Source organism: Euprymna scolopes, chromosome 1 (assembly GCF_053919585.1).
Source record: "Euprymna scolopes isolate OS-2025 chromosome 1, ASM5391958v1, whole genome shotgun sequence".
Lineage (NCBI taxonomy): Eukaryota > Metazoa > Mollusca > Cephalopoda > Sepiida > Sepiolidae > Euprymna > Euprymna scolopes.
Genome location: NC_136482.1, coordinates 99,501,139 through 99,526,414, shown reverse-complemented (window position 1 = coordinate 99,526,414; position 25,276 = coordinate 99,501,139). Strand labels below are relative to the sequence as shown.

Here is a 25,276-nt window from a genome sequence, read left to right as displayed (position 1 = left end):
TATAAATTACTATATATATATATATATATATATATATATATATATATATATATATATATATATAAGGAACTTAGTGTGTGTGTGTGTGTGTGAGTTCGTTTTCTGTAGACTTCGCAATGGTTGGGTCGATTTTTATGCAATTCGACACAAATGTACTTTTATGTATCTGGCAGTGTTCTTAGATAGGTTTTGTATTGGAATATATCAATAAATAGTGATAATCGAAAAGATCAGATGAAAGAATGAATAGGTGATTTTGACCTTATACAGTAGTCTTGTCCACTACAAGTCCATTATAAGTGCATTTGAGAAGTTTAATTACCAAACAAGTACAAAGGCCCGGCATATAAAGTCAAGAGTAGGTTCTTTGATATAACAGAGGTGCATTCAAAATGTTTTTGTTTAAAGCACAATTGAACAATGATACTTATTTTTTCATTTTAAACTTAAATTTAAGCTATTATCACTGCACAAACAGAAAAACCAGACATATAAAATTAACAGTAGGTTCTTTGATGTGAATGATTTTGTTTAGAGCACAATTGAACCATGATACTGGACTTTCGCATTTTAAACTTTAATTCAAGTCGTTATATATAAAAATATTTGTATAAAACCAACAGTAGGTTCTCTACAGTGCAATGTAAACTATAATATATTTTGGACTAAGTCACTAGGGGGGGGCATATGAAGCTTTCTTCTGGTGCACCGCGATGGGTACCTAACTAGAGCAGGCAATTAATCAATTTGTTTTAAAAATAGGCGATTTCATCGGTTTCGATGACATTAAAAATATGAGAGAGTGGTGGAAACATTATATATATATATATATATATATATATATATATATATATATATATATATATATATATATATATATATATATATATACACACACACACACACACACACACACGAAAAAATATAATTAATCTATTTTTGTGTGAATAACAAAACGAACGAGAACTCATGCGAGATGATTCGAATAAAGTCCATTGTTAAAAACTGGTCAGCGTTTCACAGTGTCGAATGTTGAATGTTATTTAAATCCTACTAAGAACTTATCTAATGTATTACTATGGTAGCCCCACTTTGATCGACCCCATCTCTGCCAAGTTTAGGTAATATTTGTTTTGTTTTTAATTCAATGTTTCCTGTGCTCGATGTATCAGTTTTCTTATAATCCATATGTTGGAATTGCTCGGTTGTAAAAGATTTATAAAACAAGAAAGAAAATGGCTAACATTAACAACCAGCAACCACGACCCCTTTTTTGTTGTTGTTTTTAAATCCTTTTGAGGAGTGTTATCTTAATTTATTTTCTCGTAATGTCCATTTAGTACATCTTAAATATCTAGAAATCGATTTATTTCTAGACGTATCATCTTTGTTTTGCATTATGTTCCCCGTTTAAGTTTTCATGTTTTCCATGTCAGATAGGGTCGTCACGTATTGAAAGTAAAAACAAAAAAAACAACAAACGCGAAAAATAAAGAATTACTTTGAATCTTTTCTTAGGTTCATATTTATTTATTTGTTTTAACTTGTTTAGTTAATAAGCCATTTTTTAAAATCGATTGTTGTTAAATGCAAAGATTTATAACACGAGAAGGGGGGGGATGGTAGAATGTCAAATAGGCCACGCTCGACACTTCATTGCTAATGGTGAAAATGTAGCCCTCCCCCTCCTTCTTTCAGGTGGAGGGAAACTGGTGATAAAATCGTATTTTAGTCTCTATTTACTCTTGCTTCCACACGTGCGCAAAGTTAGGCACAAGGTTAGTTTTAAATGGGTGGTGTTCTGAGGTATCCAGCTTTCCCCAAAAAGAACACTCTGAGAGAAAAATAAAAGCTAATTATTGTTGTCTTTTAAAACGGCTATTTCACCTCTTTTTAGCTTATTATTTTGAGGGGTTTTTTTTTTTGTTTTTTTTTTTACAATAGACAAACGTACAAAAAAAGTGATCCAAAAACAATTTTTTTTTTTACATGGTAGTCACCACTTATCAAGGCCTTGAAGCCACTCTGGGATAAGGGCTATTGCGTGTCCAGTAATCAATGGGATAATATCGCAGCAGCAATCGTTAGTAATGGAGATTTAATAAAGTGTCTTACTTAAGGGGGCGATTTATCAAGAATTTGTTTATGTTGGACTTGAAAACATCCAAGTTGTAGTCAGGTGGGAAACAGGCAAACGGTCGGAACAGAGTTTCACAGGCGTGCACTTCTAAGAAAGAAGTTTTTTTCGTGGAATCTACGTTTTGATTTATGCACAGATAAAGAGTGGGGAAAATTATTGATAGTGGTTTCAGCTAGACGGGTGTTTTTCGTGAAAGATTGGTTTGGAGGGACCAGAGATTGGAGCTCAGACGAGCACTTCCCATGGAAATAACAATAAAACAAAGACACGCTCGCAACGTCTCTTCTGTGGGAGAGAGGTTGCAGGGAAGTGAAAAGGGCATCCCCCACTAAGCCCCGAAGTCTATTTTATACTCTGTTAAGGCAGGATAGGCTGTTTTTAGCAGCACCTGCTCAGAGGAAGCAGCAGTACTCCATCCTTGGATTTACTTGGCTTTTATACAGATAGAGAATTGCATCAGCAGTGAGATATCTTCTGGAGCGGTAGAAGGATCCTACCATTTGTCTAGGGACCTTGGCAACAGACTTGATGCACGTGTTCCATTTCAGATCGGGAGTAAAGGTCAGTCCCAGAAGCTTGTCAAAACATGGAGCCTCCCCTAGACGAGAGCCATCCATTTCAATTGATGCCAGATGGGGATCAGAGCGTTGATGATGTAAAGATATGAGCTTGGTTTTAGATGCATTAAAAGTAACCAGCTACCTCTTCCCCCACTGTACCATGCACTCAAGATCAGAGGAGAGAGAATCAGAGAGAACTTTGTCATTTACAGCCTTTGATGTGTTGCCATAGATGGTCATGTCATGAGCATAATTCCAACGAATGATTTAAGTATGTATTTTGAGAGATCATTGATGTAGATCAGGAAGAGAGTTGGGCTCAGGCTAGCCGAATAAATTTTAGTGTTTTTACTTACTTTAAAATGTTTATTCGGTTAAAAAAAAAAGTAGTGTTGAGCGTTACATGATAACAAGAAAAATGACAGTGATGTTACTCCTACATCATTGAAGTCTCAATAATGGCTTAAAAATAAAAATAAAACAAACACTGGTAAAAACCTACCTGATGAATGTCATATAAAGTTGTGGGACCACGTTTCTGTCTTTCTTGCCTTTACGTTACTTATATACAGTGGCACCAAAAAGAAAGTCCGCACTTGTCATTTTTTCAAAACCCGCGAATGTAAGTTAAATTTATTGTAACTGTTTAAACAACCTATACCTCATTTGACTCACCTTTTATTCCTGTATAATTTTACTTGTTCATATTTGGCTTTTAATTGAAGTATCCTAGTGTTCATGTCAATTTAAAAAAATTAACTTCAAATCGAGAAGGCAAAAAGAAACTCTGCAGCAACAAATGAGCTTAAAACCAGCTTAAAATATCCACCTTTCAGGCAACAAAGTATCTCTAACTATAATTCTTGTTGTTCCAGGTTATACAACGTAACATTTAGTCCGTATGCCTCGACTTTCTCTTAGTGATCGTCAGGAGCTCATTAATCTCCACTTTTCTGGTTTACCCAATCGAGAAATTGGCCGCAGATTGAATTGTGATGAAAAAACGGTACGCATGACTTTGCAAAAGCACCAAAACACCGGCAGTGTTTGTGATGCCCCTAAATCTGGTCGTCCTAGAGTTACTTTTTAAAAGGAAAACAATGCTATCAAGATCCGCAGCTTCAGAAACAGATATGAAACGGCTCCTCAAATTCAACAACAGTGTTATCCCGTTAAAAAGTGCTTTTTTTCTACAGGTAAGAACACATTAATGGAATTTAATTTGCAAGACTGTGTTGCAAAATGCAAGCTAATGATTTCTGTTAAGAACAGAAAATGCTGTCTGGACTTTGTCAGAGGCAATGAAGATCATGACTCTTCATATTCGTCAAAAGTGATTTTTAGTGACGAAATCAATAGGCTAGGCAGTAATGGTAGGCAATACGTCTGTCGAAGGGAGGATGAAGAATTTAACCCTATATGTAAATTTCCAATGCTGCAAGGTGGTGGAAGTTCAGTTTTGGTGTGAGGCGTTATTAGTGACAATGGTTCAAGGCCTATAATTCACTTGCAAAGGTGAATTTATTCTACCAAGTACATTAAAATGTTGACTGAGCATTTTCTACCATACTTTGGCTGGAATTTGGATGATAATCCCATCTTCATGCAGGGTAATACTCCGATTCCCACAGCTGGCAATGTCAAGAGGTTACTTGAAGAGCATGATATTCTGTGTTTGGATTGGCCTGCACAATCTCCAGGCCTCAATCCTATCAAAAACATATGGCATTACATCAAGCAACATTTACACAATGATAAAATTTCAAATCTGGAAGTACTTTGGACAAAAATGAAAGAGAGGTGGGATGCCCTTTCACTGGAGTATTGCTACAGACTAAGGAATGCCCAAAAGATTGCAAGCTGTCAAATTGCAGAAGAGCTATGCTACTAAATATTAACTCGTCCATTGTATTCTTGTTGTATTTGTATTGCATTAATGTTCTAAAGTTACATTTAAATGACGATTTTCCATTGTGCAGAGTTTCTTTTTGTCTTCACAATTTGAAGTTAATTTTTTAAATTGATATGATCACTAGGATACCTCAATTAAAAGTCAAATATGAACAGGTAAAATTATAGAGGAATAAAAGGCAAATCAAATGAAGCATAGGTTTAAACAATTACATTCAATTTAGTTTAAATTTGTGGTTTTTAAAAAAAATGACAAGTGCAGACTTTCTTTTTGGTGCCACTGTATGTGTATATATATATATATATATATACATATACATATATATATTGTAATTAATTAAATTATATAATTTAATTAATTACAAAATTTATGTTTGTATTTATTTTAACATGTCAGGCATTTTATTTATTTCATAGCTGGAGGAAAAAATTATTTATATCGTTCTACTTACTTGCTCCCTGCTCTTACTTACTTACTCTCATCTCTTTACCGATATGTCACATGACCGGTGAGATTGTTTGTATGTAGTTTTCATGTCTATGTAACTTTGATAATCAAAAAAAAAAAAAAAAAAAGATGGCTTACTGTTCCAGTATTAAAAGACACTTAGAATATATTTCCAGTATGAGAAATTTATTCCCGCATAACTTAGAACTTTGGCAGAGGGCGAAAACACAACATTGAAAGTGCACTAACCTGATGGTTTAGTAACAGGTCGTTTCTTTTCTCTTGCAAAATGTGTTGCATTATTTTGCTTGTTCTGCTACACTTGGTAGTATGACTTCATGACGAAGTAGTAATGAAGCATCTCCTGTGAAGATTAGATATTATTCTTTGAAAAGTTATTGAAAATTATTCATTTAATTCGATTAGTTTGATTAGTAAAACAGATGTTTCCGACAAAGTTGTAAATATCCAACAATCTTTGCTGACTGAAAAGACGATGTTACGTCAAGAAAAAACAACACCTAACTCGGTAGGTCTGAAAGGTTCCATGACAAATTAAGAAGATTAAAATGAGTCCATCATGTTAAAGTTTTTTTTCAGACTGAAATTTCTGTTGAACAGGCCCGCGCTCGCTCAGTTTAATATTTGAAATCAACCAATGAGAAAGGCTGTTTTAAAAACAATGTGTTGAACTAATCAACCAATGAGGTGACACGATTCAACCTGTGTAATTTCTCACACCGGATCATTTATTTATTTTTAATTTTTTTTTTTTTTTTTTTTTTTTGTAAGGGAATTTAAGGAACTCTCACCATGACTAATCACGTAACATGTCGGTAAAGAGATATACAGTAAGTCAGGGAGCAAGTAGGTAGAACATTATAATGAGAATGTGAACCCCCTTCCTAAAAGTCATTAAATTCTTTATCAAAATTTTCTCTGCCGATATAATAGTTAAGTCTGTAATCTATGATAATCATCGGGAAAAAGTAAAAAAAGAAGGTAAAAAAAATGCATAGAGAGGAGGACACTCTCATACAAGTCAAGTTATGTTTTTAAGTACTAAAAAAATTCCTAAATTCATTTTTGCATTTTTATTAACATGAAGTATCATAGATGTTAACAATTTTAAAAAAAAAAATATTTTTATATACTACGAAGAAAGCTCCTGAAAGTTCATAGTACATTCAATTTTCTAGAGATAAAAAGAACATTGCTTTGAAAAAAATTAGTTATAATTTAGTGACTTATGATTTACCATAATAATTAAGCGGGTTTGTTTTACAATTCACAGAGGTACGAACTTGTCAAAAAACAAATATATAACAAATAAATATTATAAAAAGCAAGATAAGTTACTTTTTTACCTAACTGGATAAGTTTTTAGTGTTTTTATTTAATGTAAAATGTTTATTTGGTTTGAAAAACAAGTAATATTGAGTGCTAGCAGAGAACAAGAAAAAATGGCTACAGTGTCTTTGAAGTCTTTGTAGAGACTTCAAAATAAGAAGTAAAACAAAATGGTAGTAGAAACCCATGCAATAAATGTTACAGTGACATTTTTTGGGTGGGTTTTTATCGCCATTTTATTTTATTTCTTTTTTTTTAAGTAATTATGACTCCAAAGAGACATCGCAGCCATTTTTTTCTAATTTTCCGGTAGCACTCAATATTACTAGTTTTTCGAACCAAATAAACATTTTACATTTAAATGAAAGCACTAAAAACTTATTCTGTTAGGTAGAAAAGTAACTGTTTTTACCTTTCATTGCATTTATTATATGATTGTTTTTGACAACTTTTTCATACCTCTGTGGATTGTAATACAAACAGAATGAAGCTTAACTTTCAAAATCTTATTTAAAAAGGAGAATCATTTAGTAAAAAAAAAAAAAAATTAAAACGGCATATTTTAAAGAGAAAAAAGCAACATGAAAGTAAAAAGCTTCTGTATTTTCAGCAGTTTCCGGACCGTGCTGAAGTAATGTTATTTAGAAATCCATTCTTAATATGTGTGGGGGGGGGGTTAACTATTGTGTACTTTCACTTAAAAATTTAATAAAGAAAAGATAGCATAAAAAATTTAATTTAACTTGAAAATCCTATCTAAAAATTGCACAGTTCATGAACTGCAGAAATAGTTACAGCTAGACACATATATGGTATTTATAAAGAATTGGCACGCAAAGGATGCTAGTTCTTATGAAATCAGTTTTGAGTATTGACAAACAAAATGTAAAAAGGCAGACGATACTAAGCATGAGAAGGGTTAGAGGTTAAAAAACTTTAACCTCTCAAAAAAAAAAAATTAATAAAAGTTGAAAAACCTTCCAAAAAAATAGTTGAAAGGAAGGATTTTTCAAATCGTAAATTGCTTTGTCCATTTCTGGGACTGTCTGAAGATTCTCCGTCAGTACTCACTCTAGGCATCTTTCTTACCAGTACCATATACATATGTGTCATCTACAAGCACTGTTTCGCTGTATCACAGCACTTCAGTGTGGCTAGACTAGCACCTACTCCAAGCCAGGGGATCGAACCTTCAACCATCTAGTTGATAGTCAGCAGCTCTCATCAATGACCCAGGAGACAAGCACTGTTAAATGATATCTATAATGTCTTTATCTAAACATTGACTGCTAACTTTACAGTGCTTTATTTGTTTATTTACAAAATGCTTTGCATTATGCTAAGAAGCAGCAGGTGATATCTTATAAAGTCGTCTACAGGCTGACTGTTTCATTATATTACAGCTTTTCAGTGCGGCTAGTTGAGCACCCATCCTAGGCCAGGTATCCAACCTTCGACCATCTAGTTGATTTTCACCAGTTCTCATTGCTGAGTCACGACACAGCAGAATAGTGATCCTCTACATTGGCTATTCCTTAAAATGGATGAAACAGAGGTACTTGCAATTTAATGGTGAAAAGTGATAAGGGACATGGTTTTGAAAGCCGACTTATCATTTTTTTGTAGGTTTCTAATTACTTTTTGATTATGCTTGAAAGATTAAAGCCTAAAGTTAATCTCTAAAAGGAAAAAAAAATTTTTTTTACTTGTGAAAAAAGTTATAATGAAAAATGTTTTCATGGTAGTGGCGGAGGAAATTGACAAATCAGCTAAATTTGTAAGTTAAATAAATTCATTGTAAAAGTCCATTGAAAGATAAATATTAATTTTCTAGAACTATTTCAAAAGTAATTAGTAAAGTCTTCAGATATTGAATTAAAAAACAAACAAAAAAAAAACACCTTGTTTGTACATAAAATAGCTTAATTAGCCTCCAAAAGCGAGAGTTTAGTAACAGATCTAGCTTCACGCAATCAAAACAACAGACAAAGCATCGCACATAAGTTCTACGGAAGTCCAATATGTCACACAGTCAATTTTATTTTAAAATTTATAGAGGAATTGAAACATTATTATACCTTGAGTTCTGTATTTTTGAAGAGTATAAAAAAATATTCATTAATTTTGGTAATCCTATTTGTTGTAATAAAAAGAACATAGTTGTTTGATTAGAATATATATTTACTTTTTTCCATCATGACTCCGTTTATTCTCAAACAAGTATAATCCTTTTTAAATTAAAGTAAAAGTGCATTTTAAGTGTGAAAAAATTCAGTTAAAATTACCGATTATACTGACAATTTATTCGTAAAAATAAACAAAAACAATTTATCAACAATTAAAGAGGATACGGTGGATGGGATGAAAATCCTATCTGTTTCCATCTGTATTTTTTCTTCTGTTTTTTTTTTTTAATATAATTTTGCTGCTTTTTTAATATAATTTTGCTCATCCATATTAATTTAAATGAAATCATATAAATTAATCGTTATTAAAAATAATACTTTTTTTTTTTAATTATTTTTTTCTTAGCAATCCTGGATATAAATTTTTTTTTTTTCAGGATTATAAAATAAATTTCTTACACTAATGTTTACACCATCGTATTTACAAGAAAAATATTCTAATATATTTGAAATTTTTGTGAGAATTGTTGGTCCCCTGACAAAAGAAGTGCAGACCTGTAAATTCACCCTTGTCCGTTCGTCTGTTCGTCTCTCCGCACTTTTCTCAATAACTACACCTTGGAATTTTTTGAAATTTTGTAAAAAAGTAACAACAGATTTCCGGGAAAACTCCGGTTGCTCCCTTAGGGGTACCTTTCAAGTTAAAATGGCTAAAATTAACATTTTTGTATTTATTAAAAAAAAAATTGATGCCTTGGATTTTTATAAAACTTTCTGAAAAGTTGTAACTAACTGATTTCTATATAATTTTGTTTGTCTATACCTTTTTGAGTGTGCCCCAGGGGCTTTTTTAGGGCTAATAAAAACACTTCATTTTTGGGACTATTTTACCATATTTGTCCAAAATTTTCTGTGTATGTCTATTTAGCAGTTCTGCATGGTGCTGAACTCAAATTTAAATATGTTAAAGCCTTGGGGACTTTTGTGGCTAAATGGGAAGAGGGGGCAATGATGGACTTTCTTTTTTTGCATGGTGTAGAACTCAAATTTACATATGTTATGGCCTAAAACTGCACCATTTGTTCATTTTCACCAGCATTCGACCTCCCCTGGGGTTTGGAGGGGCTAAATGGGGGGGGGGCATGCTGAACTTAGTCATTTTTTTTATGCCTCGTTCACTGTGCACTCACGGGGGATTATGCATGCTTCACTTATTATTAAAATAACATGAAATGTTTTTTCAGTTATTTTTATTTTTTTCAGTTTTTCGTAGAAAATATTGAATAAACAATGCTTTATTTAATGATAATATTAATACTTCAAGAAATTAATTTTCCATTGAGCAATATTGATTTTATCAACATGGGCTTTAAGGTTCTTTTTCGTAATGTTCTTGAAGTAAAAAAAAATTTTTTTTTTAATTTTTAACATCTACAATGCTTTTACTCTTATATAAAAAAAAATTAAACAAAAATTTATGCATATTTTTTTAGTACTTAAAACTTAACTTTAGTAAAGGTGTTTTTGTATACAGAAAATTATACATTTTCACTAAAATTTAAAAAAAATAATGAGTTCATTATATTATGTGATTGTTAATTAAATACTGAAAATTCCATTAAGATTGGTTGATTTTCTAAATTTTGGTTAATTTTTAAATGAAGAGGGAAGGGGGGTCAAAATCAGTGGTGGGACGATGAATCGTTAATTGTAAGAATCGTTTATTTTGGGTGGAATCAGAATCGCATCGTTAAAAAATACCTTAGATTTATGATTCTTTCATTACGATTCTCTTATATTTTTAAGTTGAACTGTTTGTTTAAAGTGAGATTAATGCTCTCAAAAATTTATGATAAAAACGTCATAGAACTTTTCATAACATATTTAATATGATGTACAAGAATTTTATTAACTACTTTAAAGGTAATCTTTATTTATCTTAATGAGTTTCAAAATTTCTTTGAATTTTTTTCTTTAATTCTTTGAATTAAAAAAAACATTTGTTTTTACTTTTAGCTTAACTTGCTTTTATATTTCACTATTTCGTTTTTTAATAATAAATGCTTCTCTACATTAAAAAACCCACCTTGTATCTAACTCTGCCCTCGTGGGGAGACAAGTAAATAGGAAGTAATATGGTGGCTGAAAAACGTTTTTCGACCACCATAAAAGCATTACAATACATTCAAACCCTGAAGAATTTCTGCCATGCGCACTTGTTGTTTTAAGTTAACTAGCCACTACTTGTGTTTCAAACTTTAAAAAAAAAAAAAAAGAAGCTCTTTAAAATAGTAAAAATACTAAAGCTTTTCTCGTTTTGGAAGGGGGGGGGGGTTTCAGGCGCCCCTATTATCCCAAAGAACCAGCTACGTAAACACTTTACAATATTTTTCAATAATTATTTAAAAAAAATTCTTTACAATCAATTTTTATTTAAAATTAAGAAATTATTTTCTAAAATATTTTGTTTATATATGTTTACATTTTGTTTTTAAGTAAAATTAAGAAATTAATTTTAAAAATATTGTTTATATTCATCTTAATTCCAAAGGGTTACTTTTTGGTAGCTTCACCTAAATTTTCTGAATGTCAGAACGAGGCTCATCTGCGGACCTACTTATCTAAGCTTCACCGATTTTTGTTATGATGATTTTATCTGTGTTTTTTTTTTTGTTTTTTTGGATGGATTTTTTTTTTTGACGGAGTTTATGTAATTATTAACAGGAAAATTGGTGAAAGTCAAAATGGAATCCGCACTATTTTTAAATATTATTTTCAAATTTAATTAAAGTTTTACAAGACCTTTTTTTTTTATTATTGTTTTTGTATTCTTTTGTTATTTTTATTTATTTGTTTCTTTTGCCGAATTTAACAAACAAACAAAATAAAAGCAAAACAAAAACAAAAAATTTGGTGCTTATGCACTTATGTTACCATTATTATTATTATTATTATTTCTTTAATGGTTTAAGTACCTCACCCAATGTTTGAAGAGTTTCTAATTGTTTTTTAAAGGAAAATTGGTGAAAGTCAAAATTAGCACTTGTGGCGATAAACAAATATAAACAAAAAGCTTTAGCGTGTACGTACCTCTCATGGAATGTCGTAGATCGAAACACAGTGAAATATTATTTGGTGCGAGTGCACTTATTGGTCTGCGCTATTTTAAAATAGTATTTTCAAGTATAATTAAAGTTTTACGATACCTATTTTTATTAAATTGTTAGGTGAAAGTACAGAATAGGTACACAACACCCTCCCGTCCCCATGTTAAGAATGGTTTTCTAAATAATGTCATTATTTCAGCACGGCTCAATAAGTGCATGAGTACCTTTTTTTTTTTTTTGAATAAAATAAAAACTACTCGACGAGAACACTACTGTTTTTGTTTCAATAATTATTTTTTATTTAAAAATAAATAAAAATTTCAATTGTTCAAAACATGTTTTTTTCTCAAAGCTTATTGGGATTTTTTTTAATTATCATATTTTTCATGAACATGCTCTAAAAATGTTTCAAAATTATCTAATATTTTTTCACTTTTCATATTATAAGCCTCTCTATACATTGCCTCATCAACATGAGACCATTTCATTTCTCCTACTGATCCCGATATGTATTTCAGTCTTCTTTTAATACGAAACCAGTAGGCTTCAATATTATTGGTGCAAACACCAATAAGCGGATCCACAAAATTTTGTGAATGGTTTATAGTCCCGTGAACATAATTAAACTTGAAAATAATATTTCAAAATAGCGCGGATTCCATTTTGACTTTCACCAATTTTCCTGTTAACAATTATATAGACTCCGGCAAAAAAAAATATCCATCCCCTCGAAAAAAATCATAAGAACAAAAATCATGCGGAAATTTTAAGCCAAAATAAATTAAAAAAAAAAAAAAAAGAAAAAGAAAAAAATCTAGGTCACACACGCAAAAATTCTTTCCTTGTAAAAATAATAACTTCTCCCTCAGTTGAACAACGTACAACATCGGAGCCGATGTGTCTTTCATTACAGGGGTAGTATTCATGTACGTCCACCCTTTTTCTTTATATTTTTTAATATATAAAATAACTCCTGAAATTGATTGTTATTAATTTTATGGTGCATGTTTAATTCATGGTTAAAATATTTGTTTTGACTTTTATCTTCAATGAAAGAAATTTTATGAAAAAAATTTAATCATTTTTGAAATTCCCTTAATTGTATTTCCACTTTTTTGCTGTAACAAATTTTTTCTCTACACAAAAACTTTCGATTGTATAATGGTATATTTCAAAGCAACAATTCCACCGGAATTGGAATCTTTAATCAACATTTTCCTAGAATCGGAAAAAATTTAGGAATCCTCCCAACACTAGTCAATACCTAATGAAACATATAAGTATGTGTGCATAAGTTCCTATTATTCCCCCCCCCCAAAAAAAAACGTCTTTTTCACTTACTCATCTGACTTTCTTCATCCCCGAATGAATCTATCAAAGTTCAATTTTACATTAAATTAATATTTTTCAAACTAAACAAACATTTTACATTAAATAAATACACTAAAAATTTATCCAACTAGGTAGAAGAGTAACTTATCTTGCATTTGGTAATATTTATTTGGGTGCTTATGCACTTATGTTACCGTGCTATTTTTTCAAATAGTATTTTCAAGTTTCACAATATATTTTTTTATTTAATTGTTAGGTGAAAGTACAGAATAGTTAATAAAACACCCCTCCCCATGTTAAAAATGGGTTTCTAAATAATAAAGTTATTATTACAGCATGATAGCATAAATGCACAAGTACCTTTTATTTGTTATATATTTGTTTCTTTTGTTTAGTTTTTGGACCACTAAAGAACACAATTCTACCTTAATACCATAACAGAAACGCATGTACTTAGTACATTTTGTTGTTTTTTAACACTTTTAGTACAAAAACAACAAAATAGTTTGGAAATCAAATTTGAAAAACTTTTTGAAAGCAGAAAAACAGTTTTCTATTTTTAAAAGAATACAAACGAAACTTGTTAATGCGCTGACTTTAGTCAGCTGAACACTGGTCAGCGCATTAGCACATAGCAAACTGTTTCCTATTAAGAGGATTTGAATTTCTATAAAAGATAACATTTTAAAGAAATTTCTGCACAATTAATAATTATCAAATATTTACATATTATACCTGAAAATAATTCTGAAACTATTATCTATATGAAAATGGATAATATATGCCGATTTATCTTATCAATTTTGAAATATTCTTTGTCAACTTTGCTCAGTCGTAATTTTGCTTCCTGCAGTCGTAAAAATATAAATCAAAGTTCAGTAGAGATGAACTTCTGTGTTTATATAGCCTGTAAAATTTCAGCCATATTCAATCAAATTTGACCCTGCGCATATGTATCCAAACGTAACGTATAAAATGTAAACATTGAAAACAGTTTCCCTTTTTGCTATTGTCATTTTTTACTGTTTTTTCATTTTTAACTTAGCGCATAAAAATATTGAACGCATGAAAGAAGAATAAATTGACATCATTGGAATGCTTATTCTATTCTCTTTCCATCAATGTAATTCTTTTAAAAATTGACCCACAAATAAAAAAGATATGACTTGTTGAAGTACATTAGGTATGTAATATTGCCGATGTCCACTAAAATACAGCATATGCTTGTAATGCTGATAACATTTCTCATGTATCACCTATATATAAATCACTTTATTTATGTGTGGTTATCCATTTCGACACAATGTAAAATAGTTTGCTTAACATCCAACACACTGTAAATGACATCACAAAATGTATCAACATCACACAAAATTCCATACATGCAACAAAGTCTATATTGTTGAGGCATGATAACAAATTATAATTAACACATTAGAGATGAATCGTTTACATTTCTGATGGTCAGTGATGTGAAACTGATGTAAAGTGTTAAGCTAAGTACAATTAATATTAATGCAAACTAATGGAAGTACTAGTGAGTATTCAAAATCTAAATTTTATTTCCATTATATCTGAAAACTTTGCAAAACATAATGCTAGCTAGTAAATTTATTTTGGTAGAATAATTAGCCACTGAATTGTGACTATTTAAACTTTGTTGGAAATTTAGACAATTTTCCATCTTGTATGCTAATAGTCCAGAAATCAAATTTCAGTGTAGAAGTAAAAATGCAAGCTTTAAATAAGTGCAAAAGTTCTTACAAATGTAATGTCATCTTGTGGTAAATGCAAAAGAATTGGAAGCAATAATTATTAACGGAAGTCAGCCTTAATGTTGGTTCAAATCCCATTACCTCCAAAAAAAAAAACATGTAAAAATGACACAAAAGTTTTAACTTTGACTGGTCATGTAACATTCATTTCAACAGCTAACACATTGAATCTTTGTAATATGATTCATAGCAAATTAAAGATTGTTAGATATTTCTTTTAATGGCACTATCTTTTTATGCATGAATACAAAATATTGTGCATACCAAATTTAAAATTGCTTTTCTACCTAAACCAAGGGGAAGCAGAACTCAAAAACAATTTTTTTTTATGAAGAAAATCGATTTCTCCACTATCACTTAAAAATTCATGAAAATTCACCTTGTAGTTTTCAATATAGGGAATAGAGTAATAGCTCTTGACATACCAAAGGCTTTAGGCTTTTGATCGAGTGTGGCATAAAGGCCTTCTTCACAAAAATACGGAATTTCTGGAAATGTCCTCTCAGTTATTAAATTCTTTCTCTCTGATAAGTTTATAAGAGTAGTCGTCCATGGGCAGAAATCAGAAGCTCATAGTATTAACACTGGCATCCCTCAGGATTCCATCCTTAGCCTCTTCCTGATATTCATCAATGATCTTCTAAATCACATTCTTAGATCGTTCATAGACATTTATGCAGACAACACTACCATCTATGGCAACACTTCAAAGGTCGGCAATGACCAAAATCTCTCTGATTCTCTCTCTTCTGACCTTGAGCATGTGATGCAATAGGGAAAAAGTGACTGGTTAATTTTAATGTATCTTCCATCATAAACGTTCTGACCCTTTGTCTGGTTCCAACTGAAATGAAGGCCTCTCATCTTGGGGAAGCACCATGTCTTCACAAGCTTCTGTGACTGACTTTCACTCCTGATCTGAAATGGAACACGGATCAAATCTGTTGCCAAGATTACTGGAAAAACGGTTGGATCATTCTATCACTCCAGTAGATATTTCACTGTAGATGCAATCCTTTACCTATATTGGAGCCAAGTACATCCTAGGATAAAGTACTGTTGCCACATTTGAGCAGGAGCTGCTCAGAGCACCTTGTCCTTTCTTGATAGAATCAAAACCAGCTTCGAAACCTAGTAAGTGATGCCCTTGTTTTCCCTGCAACTTCTTTCCCACAGAAAAGATGTTGCAAACCTGTCTTTTTCATGGCAAGTGCTTGTTTGAGCTTCAATCTATAGTCCCCACTTGCCAAACTTTTACAAAAAAGGACTCGTCTAGCTACAAACACTATCAAACATTTTCTCCCACTATCTGTACTTAAATTTAAACGCAGATTCCATGAACTTTCCTAGAACTGCCCACCTGTGGAACTCCGTTCCTCTAGCCTGCTTTCCAGCTGACTACAATATGGTCGTCTTCAAGTTCAATGTGGGCAAGTTCCTGTTGAGCTGTCGTCTTAAATAATCAAATTATACCCAAATTTCCATACCTAATGATCATTACACTGTTGTCCTGATGAGAACCGTGCACTCAGTAACACTTATCTTCGAGTGATTACTTTGGACCTTGATAAGTGATGACTCCCTTGTAAAAAAAAAAAAAAATTTTTTTTTTTTTTTTTTTTTTTTTTTTTTTTTGAAAGTCAGTAGGAGCAAAATTAGCTGGGGGGGGGGCATTTAAGGAATTTTTTTCCATTGACTTTTCATCTGAAATTAAGATACAAATTTTTTATCTTTGAGTTTAGATCAAAATGCGTTATTTATTCTGTCGGGGAAGGAATGGGGGAAGGGTAGAGAAGGAAAGATATTACACACACTTTTTAACTGTTCTACACCGTATAAAAAAGATCCATAGAGACCATTAATTAATATTAACAGTGGCAATTATTAATGAAAGTAGCCATTTTAAATTGAATAATCTTAAGTATTGCAAACATATTGAAGTTATATATTAAAACTAGATAATCCATGACTTGTTATGTTTCTGAATTTTTGAGATGGGGATTAATTATTCAAATTACTGTTTTCATCTTCAGTGTTATTTTCAGATATTTTAGTTGATGTAATCTCTGACCTTCTTCAGATGTAGCTTGTCGAACTCTGGAATCTTTCTGTTTAATTCGGGGAATCTGCACAGAATTTTGAATGGAATCCTTTATTTAATCCATGGGGGGTAGCATGTTTTTTATACCATCAGCCACGATTGGGTAGAAGTCCGAAGTAATTTGCAATTGTATTTTGAGTGTCGCCTGCACTGAAGATTAAACGTTCAACCTTACAACTAGATTTTACCAAGTACTTTATCCACTACACCATGGGTCCTTGTGGACATTTCTAGTCTGAATTTTAGGAGCCTTAAACTTATTTTGTTTACTGAGGAAGGTTAGAAGAGGTTACATTAATTGAAATGTTGTGAAAATAAGACTCAAGATGAGAACAATAGTCTAAAAAATTCAAATAATACCATGACCTGTTAAATGATAGCTTTGTGATGTCATTCAGTGTGCAAGGTGACAAGATACAAGTCAGCAAGATTCACTGACTTTTTTTTTAGAGAGAAAACATTGCATCTCGCATGTTTAGCCTATCAGATTCCACACATCGAACTCAAACTATTGAACCTCTGCACAGCCAAAGTCCTTTGGTGATGTGTCCTTTTAATGGATTCAAAGCAAGTCAATATATTACAGAAGCTTGATATATTTGCATAACTTTTGCATATGATATTTTTGTTTCATCATGGCTACATACATCATACAGATTTTCTTTATTTTTGTTTTTAATATAGGGAGAATTCTTGACGAGGGCTAAAATTTTATTATAAATTACAGTTGTAATTTGGTTTGTCTATCTCCCAGCAGTAAACAATCGGAGTGTTAAGTTCTAATGAATATCTAAAAAAAAATTTTCTGCATACAATATTTTTGTTTTTTCTAAAATAAAGAACAAAAAGGCAAAATATTTGTCAATGGCTAAAAATAACCTTATGTCAATAAGGATAGTTTTAAGTTTAAATATAATTGATGTTTATTTCTTTTATTGTTTTACTTTTATTATCTCTGGATTTTATTTTGCTTGATACTAAAATCATTAATTACTTGTATCCTGTAAGTCCATGCCATTACTCATCTGAACACCTCACATACTTTAAAATGTATTTTCATTTCTATTGCCCTCTCTCTTTGAGCCATGTGATGTCATGCCCATTTTTTTTTTTTTTTTTTTTTTTCAATTTTTGACTCTGGGTCATCAAGTTTAACTCCACTAACCTTTGAACTGTTTTCATTAACTGTCATTCTCAAATAACTAAATTATTTGCTAAGAGTTCTACCTGCTCGGCGATATTGCAAAGGTGGTTAAAACGCAATTTTTTAATTATCCTAATTACAGTTTTAATCTCTGACAAATAACAATTCTTAATGATTGGTACAATACTAGAAAATATATTTCTATTCCTAATTTATTCATAAAACTGATAAAACAGTAATAATATAATTGAAACTAATATATTTCAATGCAATGACAGTTATCTGCTGTAGTTTCAGCTTAGACAACGAAAATGTACTTCACAAAAATGTATGATCATTTATTAAACATGAGCTTTGTTCCAAATCACTGATCAGTGGAAATGAGTCAGCGAAAGATTAAAATCACTAATTACTTATATCTTGTCAGCACATACCATTATTATCTGAACGCTTCGCATGATTCCAAACGAATTCTCCTTTTTATCACTCTCTCTCTTTGAGCTATGTGATGTATTATCTGCTTTTTTAGTACATTCCTACAGCCTAAGCGATTATCAAGTTGACCTCTGCTAACCCCTCAGTGGTTCCATATCCAGTTATTCTCAATTAATTAAATTATATACTAGGAAATCTACCCATTCAATATCTAACAGGTTCACTGCATTAAGAAATACAACTGTTTTATTTGGGTGACTAAATTCTTTTGATTAGAGAATTAAATTAAATAGAATTTTTGAATATGATTTTATTTTATTTTCAACCACTTTATTAGATTTCTAATATTTTTTTTTATTCTGATTTATTAACAGGTTTAAAAAACAACAACAAAAGAAGTATGGATCCTGCAAATACCACATGTGTAAATAAAACAACAATCATACCATTTACTACAGCAACTAAAAGCAATGTTGCCAAGTCATCATCATCATCCCATAAAGTGAAAAAAGCAAGTAAAAAGGTACTAAAAACCGAAAAAAGTTCAAGCAAGTCATCTCGTATATCATCTGCCTCGACCAATCAACTAAATTCTTTCAAACTCCAAGAACCTATTTCAAAAGGCAACCTGGATAGTGGTACGAAGAACCTTTTTACTGATTTCGCTGCAAACCCATGTTTGAAATCAAATACAATGCTACTTTCAGATAATTATGATAAAAGTTGGCCATGCCCGATCATTCAAACTACCGATAAGGCCAAGAAAGCTACAAAGGGACTCTCTTCGACGTCTATTCAAATTACCCAACAGGATAAAACAAAGTCACCTTGTAATTGCTGTAAGACTGCCAACGAAACATGTGATGCATGCAACTCTAACAATGATACTAGCAATGGTATTAGTATGTTTACTAATACCGATACAAACATTAACACAAGCAACTTTTTTCAAACGGCTAACAGTACAATGTGTGTGAATCAACAGAGTCCATCACTCATTATCAGCTCACCTTTCAAACATTTAATGGTTGGACCTAAAATCAGCAACATGCCAACTCCGTTTAATGGACCGCTGAATAACAGCCCCGTCACGCCCAGCCAGGAGCAAACTCCAGTGACAAATGTTGACCAAGAAGAAACCTGTAAGATACTTTTTCCCTCACGTAAAGGTGAAAATGTACCTTTTGGTTCTCCTCCCGCTGACCAAATAGGTGTTCCGCAGAGAAACAGTAATGCTGAAAGTGCTCCTGCCGTTTTAAATTCCAAGGCATCCAGACGTGATTCCCGGAGAGCCCGTTATGCTACAATGGATCCTGAACAATTAGCCTTAATAAGGCAACGAAAAAGAGATAGAAAATTCCGAAAATTGCAGTCACTTTCTGCCCTGATGAGAGCTCCCGATGACAGACATAGTATGGGCCCGTTAACGGCATTAAAAAGGGAAAGTTTTCCTAACACGCTAGGATTGTCAAACCATAATTTATCACCAAAATTAAGAGCTTTATCATCAAACCCATTCTTTCGGCCATCAAGTGCAGGTGGTAATCAACTGAATAAGTTTTCTCCCCATAACCCTTGGAAAGGTGAGAACACAAAGAAGCCCTGTAGCTTCATTCATGAACCTTCCTCAAAAAACAGTGCAATTCTCAGTCCGAATCCATTAGAATTACCAATGAGAAAATTTGATTATCAGAAGGCGTTAAATTCTTCAGATTTGTGGAAATCATTAGGAAGCTCAACAGAATTCCGATCATCCTCGGTAATTGACGATGCCCTACGCATCGCTGCACTGAAATTCATAAAGAACGAAGTAAAAGGTAAGGAATCGACGACCCCAAAGGATGCCACGCCTATTTCAGCAGAAGTGTTTGGCAGCAACAAGGTAAAGACGCCAAACATTTTCCTTCCTTGTTCCGCAAAGAATGATAACGGTTTCGAAACTGCTGCATCTTCATCTGTTGAAGAGAATACAAAGGAGGAATCAACAAACAAAATGACCACTCCCCCGTCAGAGGATGACAAGCCTGATCAAAATATACAGAAATCAGCTGTTCAGCCTATAGTCAAATCTCATAAGAGACCATCCAGCTCTAAGAGAAAGGTTTCTGCTAATGGTACCATTTTCAAACATAACCGTTCTGTGGTGCGTGATCGTTCTGTGGTGCGTGACCGTTCTGTGACACGTGATCGTTCTGTGACACGTGACCATTCTGTGACACCTGATGATTCTGTGACTAATGACCATTCTGCTACAGACAATAGTTATGTGACAAATGATCTAAAGAGACCTGCTGAAAATCAGTTAGATGAATCTCCATCTGTCAAAGAAACTGAAAATATTCAGCCTGAAAGCAAACGAATCAAACTTTCTGTTGAAATTAAAGAGAAACAGGTATTGGTTAACACAAAGAGACGAGGACGACCACCCTTGCCTAATAAATTAAAGGTTTTCAAATCTGTTGAACGACGGGGCCGACCGCCAATGATAGCATCCTTGAAAGCCAAGTTACAACAGAGAGCAGTGAATTCACGCAGGATTCAGTGCAAAGTTGAATCTCCATCATTATCATCATCTGGTCTACCTAAACGTCGTGGTAGACCGCCCAAACATCCAAATGCACCTCCTGTAAAAATTGAAGTGCCCAAACTAACTGAGGAGGAATTACTCAAAGTGAAGCTGAACGTCCCCAGGAGGCGTGGCCGACCAAGTAAAGCAGAGGCTATGTTGCGAGAAATGGCCGTAGCCCGTTTGGCTTCGACTGGAAAAGATGTCAATACTGGCCTCGGCCTCACTATCAAGCCAAGGCCAGCAAGGAGACAAAGCTCCACTTCACGACAACAATACCACCGTCAAGAACCATCCGGGTCCGTCGAAAATGTAGGATCAGGATCATATGGAACCCAAAAGATCAAGTCTGAACCTGTCTCTTTTGAAGAATCTACATCTGGTGAACGAGAAAAAGATATAAAACTATCTGCTAGTAATTTGATAAAACATGTTAAAGTAGAAAATACAGTGAAAATCACTGGACGCAATTTAGCCAGTACTAAATTGTCAACTTTTGATAACGAAGGACAGCGCAAAAGAAAACCCGTTAAAAAGACAGCGCAAAAGGTTGATCCAGATTATGTGAAGCAAAAATTTGGACTGAACAAGGCCGCTCAACCCAAGGAAGCTGCTATTCCTACAGCAGCCAGTATAAAGAAAGAAGATACGGCTGAGGATGAAATTGTGGTTCCTGCAAATCGCAGCCGCCCCCTTCTCTTGAGAAATGTAAAAAAGAATAGTAAGCCATTACCCACATTCACTGACTCTTCTGAGGAATCAGATGCTGATGAATCTACTGATGTGGAGTACCCAACTCCTAAGCCACGAGCAGTGCCGAAAGCGAAATTCAAGCCTCCGATAAAGATATTTAAGCCTCCTATAAAAATATGCAAGCCTGTAAATCTACCTTTTACCCCCCAATCAATGCCACCGATCTACAATGTGCCTAAAGTTTTATTGCCACCTAGCATCAAAGACACTGGCATCCCTTGTAAAATGTGTGGGAAGATACACACTCGGGATCACTTTTTTAAATACATGGAACTGAAAACGACTGATCAGCCACATCGCTGTCCGCTTTGTGGCCAGTATTTCACTTGGAGCTGTCTGTTTATTGAGCACATGAGGAGCCATCCAGAGAACACAGCTCAATATCGGTGTGAATATTGTAATGCTGTCTCGCGCAAGATCTCAGCTTACTTCAATTGCCGTATCACACATGCCCCACCATCCAAGGAATGGCTTCATCTACAAAAGACATGCGATGATTACCTTGCTAGTCTGAATGAAGAAAAGGAGAAGAAAAATGCTCGCTATACAAAAATGATTGCAAACAAAATTGTGAAACCCATAGACCCAGCAATGCTTACTAAAACTTTTGTGTTCAACGCCAACCACCAAAAAAATAGAACCGGTCGGCCTCCGAAAATCGTTCAGACTAAAAGTATCAAAGCCGAAGCGAGCAGCTCGGCAACAAACATCAAAGATTTCTCTCTCATGAATCTGAATGAGGCAAAAGATAAGAAAACTGGTAGAACATGCAACAAGATAATTCCAAACAAAATCATCAAGCAGGAACCAATGACTCCGACAATAGCAGAAAATAAAGAAATTTTAGAAAAAGTACAAGCGGCAGTTGGTAAGACAAAGAACAGTAAAAATTCCGGACAAAACAACAGCAGTAACAACCCAGCTTCCAAAAAACCGTTCTCTTGTAATGTTTGCCAAAAGACATTTCTCACTTTCGATTTTCTCACTAAACACAATCAACTCCACAAATCGAAGCCTTTGTATTCATGTAAAATATGTGGTAAGCAATTTTCCACTCAAGCCTTCTTCATGGTACATAAGCGCACATACCATGGCAATTCAGAGGAGAAAACGCTCAAGTGTAGCGTGTGCGACCTAACATTTTCTTACCTCATTGCCTACAATAATCACATAAGTCTCTTTGGGTCTTTGTCTGAAGAAGAACACCGGAAGCGATCAGTGTACCCTCATATCTGCAATATCTGTCGGCGGGGATTTAAAATAAAATCATCTTTGCTAAATCATATGCGCACTCATAAAGGGATGACGTCGCATGACAATGATGCTAGCGATAAGAATTACACTCCATCTTCTAGTTTAGAGAAGCACCGACGGATTTCTCAGCAAGATGTACGAGAGAAAGCCCGGCGTCAAGAAAAGGTCCATTTCTGTAAACTGTGCAAGAAAAATTTTACTAACGAGACTGCATATAACAATCACATGCGGGGTCATACGGAAGACGATAGATTTTACTGCGATATTTGTGAGAAAAACTATCCGAATGCCCAACTTTTAAAATCTCACAAACATAACGAGCAACGTCCGTACAAGTGTAAGTGTGGACGCTGCTACAAACTTAAACAGACACTCATAGAACATAAACGAGTTTGTGGTGTATCGAAAAAAGAATCTCGCTGCCACGACAACCATGAAAAAAAAAAGTATTATGTTTACTTGTAGCAAAGATGTGTGTGTGTGTCTTATTTCCTTTAGGAATATGACATTTACTAAGAAAGAAGTTAAAAATGAATATTTTAATTTTTAACCTTGTCTGACTTTGAACTTAAGTAAACTACTCATCCTGAAATTACTTGGTGCTCATTCTTGGGTTGCTGTGTTTTTTTGTTTATATATATAAAGTTATGAAAATATGTATAGCAATTTAGTGTTCTATGTTTCATCCCCATAGAAAATTGTCAATCTAACAATTCCTAACAATTATGGGAGGATGTTATGCAGAAGACTAGCTTAATTGCCATAGTTATTTTCATAACTTACTACCTAGCTCTACTCATATATTGAGCACTGTTGAAGTAAATACAGAAAACCAATAAATAAAATACTATGTCTCCTTATAACATTTTGTGTGGATACATGAAATAATATATATATATATATATATATATATATATATATATATATATATATATATATGTATGTATGTATGTATGTATATAATTCTGCTTTTTATGCTAATCTTTTCACAGCTAATACCACTAAACAAATGATTTATTTAGTCCATGAGGCTAGATATAAAAAAAAAATACCATAAAGTGAAAAGTGAGATTCTCACAGGGTTCAAACCTGTACCTCAGAAGAGGAACCGCCTAATTTAGGCATTGTGCTAAACTGCTTGATTAATGAGTTAGTACTTCTGGAGAAAACTGAAATTGTATTAAAAAAAAAACTCATCTCTAAATCTTGTATGGGTTTCATTTTTTACTTAGTGGTATTCTTTGTGTAGCCCAATGGATTAAGTAAATCTTTTTTTTTATTGATATTACCTGGAGAAACAGCATCAACAACAAAAAAAAAAAAAAAAAAAGGCAGCATAATATAGAACATTCTATCAGAAAAGCTTTACATACACACTTGATCATCATCTTGATTAAGACTGGAGTTAAATTAGTCTGTAGGCCCATTTAACAAATCCAGGTTTTAAAAAATGTCCAGAATAATTAAAAATTGGAGTAAATCCTGTTTTTACCCTTATCTTTTGAATAAATCTTTTATCTTAAAATTTTATTTTTTTAAAACTATCCTTTTTTTTCATAAAACTTTTAATATGTGCCGTGTTTGTAAATATGAAGAAAGGTGCATATATATATATAAGCATATCTTGTTTTTCTCTTATATTTGTATGTGAATATATAAATGAACATGCATTTATTATTGGGTACATTTTTATTTTTCCCCCAATTAAGACAAAATACGATCCTTTGTTTTTGGTTGGACTATCAGCCCAGATAAACCTAATGACAAAAATATTTGTTAAATAGTAACAGATTATTTAACATCTTTAAATGAATTTGCAAAACTAGTATTGACATTCTTTTCTGTTTTCTATTGTCCATTCTTTAATAGAAGATAATATTTTCAAGGAATTTTACTGAAGGGGGAATAAATAATAAATAAGTTCACCCAAATGTGGCATAAAAATGACTGTAAATTACTATTGAGTTTTTCAATCTTTGAGTAAATATCCACACAAAGTTTTCTAAATAACTTAAACCTTTGCTGAGGATTCTTTGGACTAGTGTATCCATTTCATGTATTATTAAATTGAATGAAGTTACTTCTCTTCAGTTAAGTAACAGATACTAGTTGGAAAAAAAATAGAAAAAAAAAATGTTACAACTATTTAAGTTGACTATCAAAATGGATCTGTTGTTGGTTTTCATTTATTTGTTTATTTTCTCTCCAAGAAATGAACATGAAATACACAATTTCTCCAATGTCAATTTCAATAAATCCAAAGCTATGCATCTG

At 32.6% G+C, this 25,276-nt stretch overlaps 1 protein-coding gene across 1 annotated transcript; it reads left to right on the top strand.

Moving 5' to 3' along the window:
- The first annotated feature begins 979 nt into the window (after nt 1-979).
- On the top strand, nt 980-25,276 carry LOC145258317 (uncharacterized). Its single transcript, XM_080116452.1, has 2 exons — nt 980-1,121; nt 18,804-25,276. The coding sequence occupies exon 2, from the start codon at nt 18,830-18,832 to the stop codon at nt 23,465-23,467; it is 4,638 nt and encodes a 1,545-aa protein (XP_079972578.1). The 5' UTR covers nt 980-1,121; nt 18,804-18,829; the 3' UTR covers nt 23,468-25,276.